A 14315-nucleotide genomic window follows, 5' to 3' on the forward strand; every position below is an offset into this window, starting at 1 on the left:
AGCTTGTCCCTTATCCCTCTTTAATGGAAGGATGAACTGCCTGCCTTTTAAAAGCCCTAGAACACTGTGTGTCTGTTTAGCCAGGATTTTTCCCGGGTCTTTTTCAGGGCTATGGATCTTTAGCTTGTCTTAATTTCTGAAGTTACATCTGAATTGCATTATAGACCTACGTGTTGTAATACTGCTTGACCTGTTGCTTGGAAAACATAACATACACTGAGAGGAAACGGCTAGCTCAAGAAGAGCTGAGGACATTTAATCCTATAAAGCAAATGGAATAAAGAGCTTGGATCTGAGTTAGCATTCACTGGCAATGTTTTGTTTCCATTCATGTATTCTGTCCCAGGTGGTCATCTCGGTCTACAGTGGGCTGGGGGCCTCGGTAGGCGCTGGTATCGTTGGATGTAAACTTTGATTCCAACCAACCTGAGAGTCCCCCTTTCCCCCAATACCTCTTAGTCCCAAGTATTGGAACAACAGCCAGGAAAGGCCCAATGCAGAACTGAAATGGATCTTTTTCTTGTGGTTTAAGGATCAGCCAGTTGGAACTGAGGAGATGTTTTCTTAGGGTTGCAGAAAAGTTTGAAACTATTGGATTGTTTTTGGCACTCAAATGTAGATTATAGATATATCATTAGTATTACTAAGCTGATGGGCTACACTACAAGGACTGTTATTTACTAGCATATTCTTGCAAAAATGTACTGCCCTCAACTCTATAATGGAAGGCCACTGTGTGTTTAGATGCCTTACCTTCTACCACATTCGTGTCGTTGTAATTACCCACATTACAAAAACCTCTCCGTGGCATTGGCATTGCACAGCTCATGAATCTACAGCTCATGAATCCAGTCGGGTAAATACCATGCAAATTGTGGCCCGCCACACACCCAGAAGGCCACGCACGTTCGTAGCAAATGCTCTTTGATTCTGAAGCTCAAGGTCAACACCATGATGATTTCTTCCTTGAGCTGCCTCTCTGTGAAATGCTAGGAAGAGTTTGTAATTTATCTGAGAATCTCCAAAAGAGCCACAGGACCATTTCTCTTTTAGAGAAAAGTGGCAAGGTACTTTAGAATTGTCAGCATTGAAACTTTCAAAAAGAATAGCGGTTTTGCTGAACCTTAATGTCTTCCTAAGTCCTTATTGCCAGATGCACTATTTTCCTATTGGATGTGCCAAAACCACTAAACAGTTAAAACACATCAAATGATCTCAAAATGGCCAAAACTGAATTTTTTCCCCCCCAAAAAAGCTCCTAGTCAGCAAACCCCACGGTCATATTCCATACTAGAAAACGTCTGGTTAGGCTAAAAATTAGGAAAACAGACTTTCAACGTAAAAGATTTCAAATTTTCTTTGTGTATAGGCTTAGAGAAAGAACTAACAGAGAGAGGGGAGAATTAAGGGGAACAGTTACAGCAGTGAAAACCACAGCGACAGCACCAACAGTTATTATTATGCCCTCAGCAACACGTTCTTAATGCCCAGCCTTTCTAGTGAGTGTTTCCCAGCCCACAGAATTCCAGCAGGTGGAACTTAGGAGGAAGGAGGCTGCAGTTCACGCCAGCTTCTCTAGCATCTTTGATGTGGTGTAAACTGCTCTTGGGACTAGCCGTTGTGTCCCGGCACCTGCGAGGAATGAGTGGTCCAAGAAGTCTTTTTGGTCAAGCATCCCCCAGTTTTTGGTACTAAAAATGTCAGCAAATAATCATTGGACTTAATAATAAGCTAACCATAGCTCCAACACCAAAGAACATTTTAAGTGGCATGCCAGGAGTAAAAAGAAAACCTTCCAACTCACAAATGTCAATTATATCTAGACAATTGCCAGGGGTGGGGAGGTAGGAAGGGGAGACAGGGGCAATATCCCCCCGAGAGTCTTCAAGCTATATTCTCACACCTTCTTGTTGCCTATGATGTGATCATACCTGCACTTTATATTTTCTGAGATATATTAATTTCTTGATAATTTTTCTTAATTGCTAGCTCATCAAAGCCAGTGTCAAGTTTCCCATTCCTCCTGTACAGCTGTGATTCTCAGCCCTGGCTTTTCACTGGGGTCACCTTGGGAGCTTTACAAAACACAGCTTGTATTCTGAAATTGACCAAAAGATCATTGAGACCATATGCAAGTGAAGGGGAGGCTGAGACAAGTGTCAACAGAGAGGGCCATACAAACACACTTAACCTCAGGGGGTCTTCAGAAGACGCTTTAGCTCTAGCTGACTCAAGTCTGGTTGGTCAGGGGTTCTGGGGCGTGCTCTAGACATAATGTTGATCGTGATATGGAAAGTTATAGTCAAGCAGGCACCCCACAGCAGTAGGCTGGCCCAGGGTTATCACTCTCTCTCAGCCGTGGATCCCTCACCCAAGGGAGAGGTTGCAGTTGGAAGGGGACCAGAATGGGACCCTCCAAAACAGTGATTCTCAAATCTGGATGTGCATAAGAATCACCTGCAGGGATTAAAACTCAGATTGCTGGGTTTCACTCAGCATTGCTAGGCCTATGGTAGAGCCTAAGAATTTGCATTTCTAACAAGTTCCAAGATATTGCCAGTACTATGGTAGACCTCACTTTGAGAAATACTGCTTTAAAGCCTGAGACCCAGGACAGGCCAGCATTGTCCTGGTCTAGAAGGGGTACACCAGATTTCAATAGCATTCTTTCGTGCCCTGTAAGAAGGAATAGAACACTGTCCTGAGATGAGCTGGGATTTATTTCCATGCTTTTATAAAAGTGTGAAAACTGTCTAAGTGATTACCGCCTGAGTTTAAGAATAGATACGCATTTGGGTTGCTTGTTCCTAATATCTTTGCATTAGAAATTGGTAATATTTAAATCGGATTTAATTTCAGAGCCCCAACCTTCACTAGCATAAGACTAAAAACAACGACAACACTATCTATGAAAATCACTTAGTGTTTCAGGATTCTGGACCGGAAATTGCTCTCTCCAGTAGTAAACTACCTGTACCTACACTGAACAAGAGAAGGCCAAAGACACAGGATCTCAAGTATAGCAATCAGGCATCTAGATGTGGTTGGCAGGGGACCCTGGTATGCAAAGGTGGCTTGGCCCAGAGGTTGCAGATATATGGCCAGGGAACCCTTTGTGGTCGGTCTAGAGCTGATCCTCCAAGAAGGCAGGTCTGCCTAGGAGTTGTGGAATGTTTGATTTAGATCGACCTTCTCTCTCCTTCTAATCAGCTGGATTGGAGGCCATCCTGGCTTACAGTGGAATATATAGAATATTTTCAAAGAGAGTCACTCCTACTTCCCTGATTGTCCCAAAGATTAAAGTGTAGGCTTTTTGTGTCACATAGGAAGGTACAGTCAGCAGATAGATCACAGCAGTGAGCTCTGCAAGCTCATAAGTACCTGCTGCTGTATAAGGCCCATCACATACCTTTCTCACCCTCCCCCAAGACTCCCTCTTAAGCCATGTTGGACTTCTGGGGCTCTGTGATGCCTTTCCCTTTTTCCCTGATGCTCTCCTATTCATCCTTAAGAACCCTGCTCAAATGTTCCTTCCTCTATGAACATATGTCTCTGGCTAATCTGGTCAAATAAAACAAACTCCTCCATCCACTATGATTTCCATGTCATGTCAGATATCTATCATACTTAACATATTGTGCTTTAAATGCTGTTCATGTGTTTGCTTTCCTTACCTCTAGCTTACTTGCTCTTGGAAGTTGAGCTATGTCTCATTCTTCTTCGCTTCCCCAGCACCTAGCACAGTGGCTGGTGCAGCGCCTCCAAGTTTAGTGTTTAATTAATGAAATAAATAAATTCCAGTGTTTGGACAGGCAGGAAAGCATTCCTTAAGCACTCAGTAAGGATGCAGGCTGGAAACACGAATGCCCATAGAATCGCAGGCGATCAGAGCTGGAGGAGACCTTAGCTATCATCCCTGCTGGTTCCTCATTCTATGGAGAAGCCTCAGAGATGCTTAAAGGTACTTGGCAACTTACCCACAAATGAGAGCAAAATGGGCCAGGACACAGCTCTGTAGATTCCAATCTGGTGATCAGTCGGGTTTGGCCAAACACCCAGCTGAAGGGTTTATGGACCAGATCCTCTTCCCATGAGTGATGCAACAAGACCCTAGAATACTAACCTCCTGATGTGGGGAACCTGCTATCCTCCCTCTCCTGTGCTCAATCCAACCCTGAGGGAGCCTGAAAATGGTCTTTGCTACGGAATCTAACTTTTTTTAGGGTGTTTGAGTAAGTGTTCATCTCGCCTAAACCCCAGTTGAGTACCTGAAGGTTTTTCTGGTACTTCTAGAGGAAAAATGATATTCTGAGTAAAGTGGGTCAGAAAGAGGAATAGTAACATCTCATTAATAGTCCTTAATTTCATGACTTCTAACAGCAGGAAAACCACTCAAGGCCCTTTCTACTTCCTTGTCCTCCAGCTCCTCTGTGTGATCAGGGACTTGGGGGCCATGGTGGCTTCACTGACATTTGCTTCCATAGCACAAGATGAGAGGGGGTGTTGCAGGAAGATGGGGGGTGGAGGTAGCCCCCCACTGGGAAGAGGCATGATGGGAAAAGGAGTTTGGGAGTTGAAAAGACAATCTAGACAGGAAGGATAAAGATGTCATTCTACAACATTTTTGGTGGGAGAGCTACCCCACCCTATGACAAGTTCTGCAGTAGACATAACCATTCATTCACAAAAAATGTCACGTAACCCTCCAGCTTAAAGCCTTCCACTCCCTTCCCACTGCCCATAGGGTAAAACCATAGTTCCTCCCTACGTCCTTCTACCTCTCCAACTCATTTCTTAGGTCTCTTCCCTACATGCTCAGCATCTTTGACTTGTTTCTACACCAGAGCCTTTGCACTTGCTGTTCCTTCTTCCTGGAATGCTCTCTCCCCCATTCCTTCTCATCCTTCAGGTATCAACTTGAAGGCCACTTCCTTGGAGAACTCTCCACTGAGCACCCCGTCTACGATGGCCCCTCACTACGCCCTGCTATCACCCTCTATCATCACACCCTGCTTACCTGCAGGGCATGTAAAGAATCTGAAGATGTTTATTTACACAAGACTATAAACTCCACAAGAGCAGAGACCTTGTTGATCTTATTCACTGCTGGGTCCCTAGCACCTAGGATAGTACTTGGCACATAGTAGAAATACGTGCTCAGGAAATGTTGAATGAATGAATGAAACACCTACATATACAAGGTTTATAGAAGTAAAAGAATAGACACCTACCATTGCTTCTAGGAACTATAACCTAAAACTGAATAGAATTTTTTTCCTCATTGCATCAGCTCCCTAGCTCCTGATTCGTAAAATGTGACTTTCCTAAAATTTGAACTCTGAGATTGGCGTCCTAGTTCTGTAACAGCTCTCTGTTATCTATCAAGTGGTCAGGTTGCCTTCTTTGCCACCATGACTTGTTCTAGATTCTCATCAAAACACCAACGTGTCTTCAATTGTCAGGACTTTTTCTTCTGAGTAATTTACCTTAGTTATGCTGGTCCAGAGTTGGGTCTACTGTATCTGTGGGTATAATGTACAGAATAATTCCATTTCAATCCTGGATTAGGGGCCTGCTAGAGCCGGACTCTGATGTGGGATTAGAAGCACCGACACTGCGTGTAGGATCAGCCATAGACTGTGTCCAGGCAGAAAGCAAGAGCTCTGGCACAAGAGTGAGAGGCAGGTGCCGCCGCAGGTCTGTGCAAGTTCAGGCCCCTGGCAATTTTGGTAGCTGAGCTCTGTCTTCTCCTTTGGTCCTGATGCTGGCAAAGTCCCAACACTCAAGAAAACAGGGTTTGGGACTTCCCTGGTGGCACAGTAGTTAAGAATCCGCCTGCCAATGCAGGGGACATGGATTCGAGCCCTGGCCCGGGAAGATCCCACGTGCCGCGGAGCAACTAAGCCCGTGAGCCACGACTTCTGAGCCTGCGTGCCTAGAGCCTGTGCTCTTCAACAAGAGAAGCCACCGCAGTAAGAAGCCTGCGCACTGCAACGAAGAGTAGCCCCCGCTCGCCAAAACTAGAGAAAGCCCGCGTGCAGCAACAAAGACCCAATGCAGCCAAAATTAATTAATTAATTAATTAATTAATTAATTAATTAATTAAAAAAATAAGAAAGAAAACAGGGTTTGTTGTGTTGGCACCTCCCTCCCCTCCTGCCTGGGACACAGCTACACGTCTACTAGAGAACGCGGTGAAGAGCCGATCTAATGCCAGCTCTCTCCTCCCACAGAGTCCTGGCCCGGGGTCGTGCAGTCCAAGGGGCTGGATGGCATGCTGGACCCAAGCTCAGCTCAGCGTCTGGGCCCAATAACAGCTTTTCCGAGGGAGCAGCTTTCTGTCCTGGCCACACTGAGGTAAGCACCCGAGAGGCATCTGTCTCACCAAGGTTCCTAGTTCTAGAGCTGCCAGGACAACTGGAAATGAGCCTCAGGCTGAGGATGGGGCATCGGTGCCAGCTGTCAATCAGCAGGGACCCGGGTGGCTCCTAGTGACCCAGCACACGTGGCCCTCCTAGCTCACCTGGAGAGGACGTCGCCCATGCTCTCAGGCTGGCCCCATGGCTTCCAAGGACACGGTAAGAGTCTGAGCCATGCACCTCTAAAGGAACAGAACACAGGGTCTCAAATAGACAGTGCCCGTCAGACCCTCCACACAGCTCCTGGTCTGTCTGAGCAGGTGATCTTATGAGATCAAAGGTCCCTGATCACTCTTCATGCCCTTGGCCGTGGAGTGGAGGGTGGGGAGAGCTCCAGGTGTGAAGACAGGGGTGAGTTCCACTTCCACCAGGCTCCTGCCTGTGGTCAAGTTATTTACTCTTACTGTGTCTCTGTTTCCTCTTCCGTAAAATGGGAAGAATAAGACCCACCTGCTAGGTTTGTTGTGCTGGGTAATGAGACAATTAAATTGATCGTGATGTAATTATGATCTCTCCTCATTCATTTTAAGATGTGTCTCTAAGAATTCAGACCAGTAGATTCTGTTTCCATTCCATCCTGGAGTAGACAATAAATCCACAGGTGCCTGCACCTGCTAGTGCTTTCTGGTTGCATATTTCTATCGTGGGCATTTTAAGTGCTTTTGGATCAAGTCTGCATGATGTCTAGAAACCTGATAAACAAGATATAAAACAATTAAGTGTCCAGCTATTCCCTGGGATCTAGATTTATGGCTTCAGGATGTTAAAACTTACAACCTGTTGAACAGAATTTTCATTTTGATGTTGGAGGTTGAGTAAACGCAGCCCAGGGCCCATCAATTACAGTCCGTGTGTGGCCTCAGGCCTCTCGCCTCTAGAGCAGCGGAGGCTGAGCAATGCCAAGCGCCCACATGCAGAGCCTGCCACGCACTAGCTGCATAACCCCAGGTCGCTGAGCCTCTCCAAGGCCCATTTCTCTCTTCTCTAAGGTTCAAGGATTGGACTCGATGAGTGGTTCTCAAAATGTGGTCCCCAAACCAGCAGCATCAGAATCACCTGGGAACTTGTGGGAAATGCATATTTTCGGGCCCCACCCCAGAACTACTGAATCAGAAACTCTGGGGGTGGGCTCGGCAGTCTGTGGTTTAACAAGCCCTCCAGGTGACTCTAATGCACTGAACCTCTGGACTTGATCAACTCTGACGTCCCTTCCAGTTCATGCTTCCCCTTAATAAATTCAGCCTGGGAGATGTTTGCAGAGGAGCTGGATTTTATTCTGTCAGTGCCTTTCTGTGCTGCAGCCTCAGGGACTTCTCCCTGAGAAGCTCACTCCACCCAGGCCCCAACACCCAACAGAGTCCCAGTCTGAAGACAGCAGCCAGTTTACATTGCAAGTGGAGGCCAAGTGTAAAACAAGAAATTATTCCTGACCCGCACTCGTAATGTGGCGAGTGAGATGGAGGAGGAGGAGGAGGCTGGATTTCCTCAGCCACGAGGATTTCCTCTCTTGTTAACGCTTAGTGACCCTGGTTCACTGATCTAATCTCTAGCCCGAGAATCACTAACAGCTCTCTCTAGACACACCTCCCGCGAAGGCAGGAATTCTCTCTCACTCTGCAATGCACCTCCAAAGGCACGGTCGCCGGGCCCCCCAGCGCCATCAGCTGTCCTGGCCACAGAGGTAGACCAGTTGCTTAGCTCTGCCCAGCAGCTTCATCACCTATTCAGGTGAGGCCAGAATCTGTGTGAAATCATTCACCTGGTGCAGGAAATTTCTCTTATTACTGGAGTGTGTGAACCACTGGAAAGCCACAGAATGTACCTTCGGCCTGGGAGAGGGTGAAGAAAGCTGGGTGGACCTTGAGTAGATGGATAAAAGGCCCCTGACAGGTCCCTCAACTTTTAGTCATTTATCTTCCATTCTGGTGGGAGCAGAACAAACACAGAACATTCACACATTAAACAGAACATGTTCCATCATGTGAGCCCCTAACTGCATCTTCCCCAGCTAATCATTCCGCTCACAGGTCTCTGCTTAGTGAAGCCGCAGCGAGGACTGTCATCTCTTCAGGAGAAAGGCTTCAAAGGTTGTTTTTAAAAATAAATAAATAAAGCTCCTCCCCTGGTTCACGTCAAGGAGAGAATGTTCTTTTGTAGACCGTGCTTTGTGCTTTCAATTACTAGAATAGAAAACACACTAATATTTTCTTTTCTTTCTTATCCACTCATGATTTTTTAAACGAAAGACTTTTTTTTTAAAGAAAAAAGATTATAGGAGCATTCTGTTATAAGTCAATTAAAAAAAAAAACCTTTTACTCTAAGTCTCAAATGAGAGATATATTTGCAACATTTTTAAATCTCAATGAAACAATAAAACAATCTCTCCACGATGCAAATCTCCACTGTGATCAAATGCTACCAGGTACCACAGGTTATCTGGACAGTGCAATGAGGAACAGCACATTAGACTTTAAGAACTCTGTAGTCAGTTGAGTAGAACAAGCAGAGCTCTAGGCAGAGCAGAAAATTTTATAATTGCTTAAACCCAAAGAGTGTCAGAGTTGGAAGATACCTTAAACATCACCACTCAGATGGAGAAATTAAGGGACACAGAAGGAGGAGACTTGTTCACACACTCACTGACTCTTAAGAGGTGGAGCTCCCTGTGAGGGCTAGGTCACGTGCACACGACAAAGATGGCCAGGATGCATTTCTCCAGGGACTTTACCCTCTAGGTGGGAGGATAAGAGGAGAATACGTTGCCATAAAAGAGCATTAAGGAAATGCTTTTAGAGATGGAGAAGGGAGAGAACTGGTCTCTTTGGAAATAGGCAAAGCTCCCCAGTGGAGGCGGCTATTAAGGTGGGTGCTAAAGCCAACAGGAAGGACTCTGACCAGCCGAGGTGGAGAGCAGAAAAGACACAGGGAGGGACAGAGGGAAGAATGCCTGGCACAAAAGGGTTTGAACCGAGGGCAACAGGGGGGAAGCACAGAGCCGGCACTGCCTCTGAGGAATTCTGTTTGCCTGGAATGCAAAATATGTGAAGGGAGTAGAAGGAGAGCAGGGTCTGTCTGCCAGCCTGAGCAACCTAGTGGCATACTAGACAACCACTCACCACTGGATCCTTTGAGCAGGGTGATGTGATCAGAGCAGTTCTTTAAGAAGTTAAATGGGGCGGCCAGGGATGGTAGGCATTGGAAGAAGACAGATGAGGGTGCGGGACATCAGCTGGGAGACTGTTCCATGACCTGAACCGGGAACATAGAGGTGAGAATAGAAAGTATAGTTTCAAGAGATGCTACTAAAAAAAAAAAAAAAAGAGTGGATATATCTCTATGCATAACTGATTCACTTTGCTGTACACCTGAAACTAACACAACATTGTAAACCAACTATACTCCAATAAAAATTTTTTTTAAATACAAAAAAAAAAAAAAAAAAGAGATGCTACTGAAGCAGACAGAAAGGGCTGGATGGAGGTCAGAGAGGAAACAGCAGAGTCCAGTCATGAGTTGAGGCTTGGAGCTGGTGAATGAAGGAATGGTGGTTCCAGGAACAGAAAAAGGAAATGCAGAGAAACATGTTTCGGAGGATGGGGAGAGATGCTCACAAGAGATAGTAGCTGTGAAACTAATTCATAAATCATCAAGTGGCCCCAAATGGGGCAGCTTCTGTTGAGTAGAGAGGAGGGAGGGGAGAATGATGATCCTAGTGAGGATTATGAGAGCAAAGGTTTTCGTCTTGGACGTCTTGCATTTAAAATGTCAGCATCCATGGGGAGCTGCCCATCAGGAAGCTGGGGATTCAGAACTGGCTTTCAAAAGAGGAGTTGGACCAGAGATCCTGGTATGGGCATCAACTGCACAGAAACTTCAGTTGACTCTTTAGAAGAGGATGAGCTCACCAAAGAGGGGACTCCAGAATGAGGTGGGAACCTCTGGTAATGGGAAATAGGGAGCAGTATGTCCCTTACTACCATCAAAACCCTACATTTTAATCTTTTTTTCATTTCCCTATCCAAATTCTAAGAGTTACTAACATGGATATAAAGGGATGAATTTCCATTTCATTTCTTCTCCCTTCATCTACCTGATGAGAGATAATGTGTACTGAGAGGCAGAAAGAAATGAAACAAGGAAAGGAGCAAAAGCAAAGGGCTTGAATTAGCTGCCAGTTGACTAATCAGCTGGACACTTATCTGCAAGACCATTAGCCAGCACAACCAGTGATGGTCGAAAAGTCAGATGTGTCACTGCTTCCTCTGCATGGCTGGCTGGAGAATTGGAGCAAACACAAACAATTTCCCAAGTAACCAGAGAGAAAAGAATTTGGTGGTTTTATTCTTGGTATCTCACCAAAGAGCTGTCTATTTCCAGCTGAATAGAAGCACATTACAGAGAAGAATGCATCACTTTAAAACAGATTAGGAACAGCAGCATGCGGTCACAGGCACAAAGTCCAAAAGAAACCAGGCATCATGGTGGAAAGAAGGCAGATGGTGAGGTGCTCTGGCCATACCCATTCACCCTCTCATTCATTTTCCTTATAGAGTCTGAGGACCTACTACATGCCAGGCACTGCACATGGCCCCAGTAAATTCAAACTGCACCGCTTCCAAAGTGCTCTCAGGGAGACAGACATGTACACGATTATCCACAGCATGCGGAGAGGCAGCAGGGTTATGCACAAACCGCCATGGGAGACAAGGGGTGGAGTGACTAGTGCGCAGGTGGATGAGACAGGCTCTGCCCTCCAGGACCTTGTGGCCAGCGGGGAGACAGGCTCAAATACTAGTCTTGAGAAGAAGCCTGACAGAGGTAAACCTATGTGCTAGGAAAAGATGTGTATGGAGTGTGCTTTGAGAGTGAATTAGCAGCAATATAACTGAAGAAAAAAAAGTCCTTGACCGCAGGACATTGGGATGACTGAGAATTAAATAGGTGTGTGAGCACCTATTTAATCCTAACAACAACTCTGTGAAATAGTGTTTATTGCCTGCTTTTTATCAATGAGGAAATGAGGGCTCAGGAGGATTAAGTGACTTTCCTCTGCTAACAAGTATCAGGGCTAGGAATCCAAACAAGGTTTCCTGACCCCAGATCCAGTGCAGAGGTCTTTCCACTACACTCATTTAGTAGGAGAGAACACACACAGACACATACACACACACACACACACACACACTTCTGAAGTTGAGAACAGGAAGAGACGGCTTTTCGCTGGGGTGATCTGAGCAGACCTCAAGGAGGAAGTGGTACCCATGCCAGGCTGGAAGAGTGGGCAGGGAGCAGAATGACCTGTGGGGAGAGAGATGGAGAGGGATCAAATTGCAAGTTTAACACGCTCTCTAGGGGATGCCTCTTACCCTACCAGGAAGATCTGGGGAAGCTTTCCAGAGGTGATGGCTGGTACACACGTACAGGTGTGCACAGGAGCTCACCGAAAGTGAGCTCAAGAACAGAGCTAGTCTCACAGCTAGTTGGCCTGGGGGTGGCTGCTGGCGGGGAAGCAGTACAGCGCAGTGCAGAGCCCCATCTGGCACATGCTTAAGAGGGGCTGGCAGTGCCTTCTGGGGACAGATGACTTATGCCATTTGGTCTACTCTCACTTAAGATCAAATAATTTTTTAAAAGACACACTTAAGAATGAAGGAGAAAGTGGGGGAGGAAGGAAGGATGAGAGGGTAGACTGGCTTAGTAAGGGGTCATGTTTGGATTCTATTTCTGGTCCAGTTTTTGTTTGCAGCTGTAGGCCTGTTAGTTAATTTCTGTGGATCACTTTCCTTGCATATGAAAGAGAGATGATAAATCCTAACCTAACTCACAGACTAATAAGAAACTAGAAGCAAATGCATTTGAAAAGCTGAAAAACATCACTCACGCCAAGAGAAACCTTTATCAGTATCACGTTTATAGACGCGAATAGATGGCTGGTGGCTGAATAGACGGACTGGCTAAGATGGTCCCAGAGCTATGTTCACTTTCTTTGCCAAACATGGTGCTTCGTGGGCTTTCAGTCACCAGATCTCAGAGCTGACCCGGTGCTACTATCTGAAGAGGGTGTGTTCAGTGCTGAGGCTTCAAGACAAGTCCCCAGCAGCCCTGCCCACTGCCTTCCCAGGGGAGTCAAGCCGTTGGGCAGGAGACAGCACTGGGAGAGGTGTCAGACTCATCCCCCAGCCATCCTGTTGCACGCAGGTGCACACATACCGCCTGCCCATGGCTGCCTCGCTGGCAGGCAGAGAACTCAAAGAATTCTGTAACCAGAACCGCCGAGTTCATACCACACCACAGGGCAGAATTTCAGGGGCTCCGTCCCTTCCTGGGAAAGCGCACCCCGCAGATGGGGTGCCCAGACACCCAGGTTGTCGGAGCCAGCCCTGTTTAAGCCTGTCATCCCAGTGTAACTGTTGTAGCACCGCCCTTCACTCTCAGAAGCGTCTCAGTTTGAATGGTCAATTCAGGGTCTCCTTGCTTTTCAGCCACCAGGAGAAACCTCCTCGTCATCCTCTTGGGAGGTCAACTCCGAGGGACCCAGAAACTGCCCTTGCCCCCCACCCAGTGCTCCGTGGAGTAATCCCCATTTGTGTTTCATTCCAGGTGCACAGCGTAATGTCCATGTTGTTCTACACTCTGATCACAGCTCTTTGGATCGGCGTCCAGGCAGAAGCGCACACCCAGAGCAATGTCCCAGCAGGACACGCCATCCCCCAAGCCCACTGGACTAACCTTCAGCACTCCCTTGACACAGCCCTCCGCAGAGCCCACAGCGGCCCGGCAGCCGCGATAGCCGCCAGGGTGGCAGGGCAGACCCGCAAGATCACCGTGGACCCCAAACTTTTTAAAAAGCGGCGCCTGCGTTCACCCCGCGTGCTGTTTAGCACCCAGCCCCCACCTGTGGCCGCGGACGCTCAGGATCTGGACTTGGAGGCCGGCGGGGCCGCCCCCTTCAACAGGACTCAGAGGAGCAAGCGGTCGTCGTCCCACCCTGTCTTCCACCGGGGGGAGTTCTCGGTGTGCGACAGCGTCAGCGTGTGGGTGGGGGACAAGGCCACCGCCACGGACATCAAGGGCAAGGAGGTGATGGTGTTGGGAGAGGTGAACATCAACAACAGTGTATTCAAACAGTACTTTTTTGAGACCAAGTGCCGGGACCCCAATCCCGTCGACAGCGGATGCCGGGGCATCGACTCGAAGCACTGGAACTCATATTGTACCACGACCCACACCTTCGTCAAGGCGCTGACCATGGATGGCAAGCAGGCTGCCTGGCGGTTCATCCGGATCGACACGGCCTGCGTGTGTGTGCTCAGCAGGAAAGCTGGGAGGAGAGCCTGACCGGCCGACGGCCCTCAGCCTCTCCCCGCTCCCCCTCCACACTCTCCGGAGCCCCTCCCTACCTCAACCTGTAAATTATTTTAAATTATAAGGACTGCATGGTAATTTATAGTTTATACAGTTTTAAAGAACCATTATTTATTAAATTTTTGGAAGCAGCCTGTGTGCCGGCCCTCCAGTCATTTTGCCCAGGGTGACCATCTGCAAACCTTGGGAGGGAAGCTGCAGGGAGAAAGTTACACAGCACCCCCTGGCTTTCCTTCAGACCCACCTGTAACCCTCACTCTCCCATTGCACCCCCAGCCAGCCTTGCCACACTTCAGGGAAGGCTAACCGGGTTCAGATTAAATTAGCCTAAGCCGGGCGTAATTAGGAAGGGAAGTCTGCTGGATTGCAACTTTGTTCTGCATTCCAGAGCCAAAGCTACCTAATCCTTGGATTACCCACCCCACAAGCCCAGATTCCCGAGCCTTGATTGCTTCATTCGGGGAAATCTGTGGAGCCTTACCAGAAGGCAGATCCCCGCCGCCGGGCACAGGGCTGCCTCTGACCTCAGA

The 14315-nt window shown here is 47.4% G+C and overlaps 1 protein-coding gene across 2 annotated transcripts in view; it reads left to right on the forward strand.

Annotated features, from left to right (window-relative positions):
- Positions 1-13916, forward strand: part of NGF (nerve growth factor) — a 49823-nt gene extending 35907 nt beyond the window's left edge. For both annotated transcript variants that reach the window (XM_082459956.1, XM_082459955.1), the window contains exons 2-3: positions 6234-6357; positions 13021-13916. In XM_082459956.1, coding sequence (XP_082316082.1) covers positions 13033-13758 — 726 coding nt within the window. In that variant the 5' untranslated portion in view covers positions 6234-6357; positions 13021-13032 and the 3' untranslated portion in view covers positions 13759-13916. The remainder of the gene's footprint in view (positions 1-6233; positions 6358-13020) is intronic.
- The last annotated feature ends 399 nt before the right edge of the window (positions 13917-14315 follow it).

Source organism: Balaenoptera physalus (assembly GCF_965194825.1).
Source record: "Balaenoptera physalus genome assembly, chromosome: 1".
Lineage (NCBI taxonomy): Eukaryota > Metazoa > Chordata > Mammalia > Artiodactyla > Balaenopteridae > Balaenoptera > Balaenoptera physalus.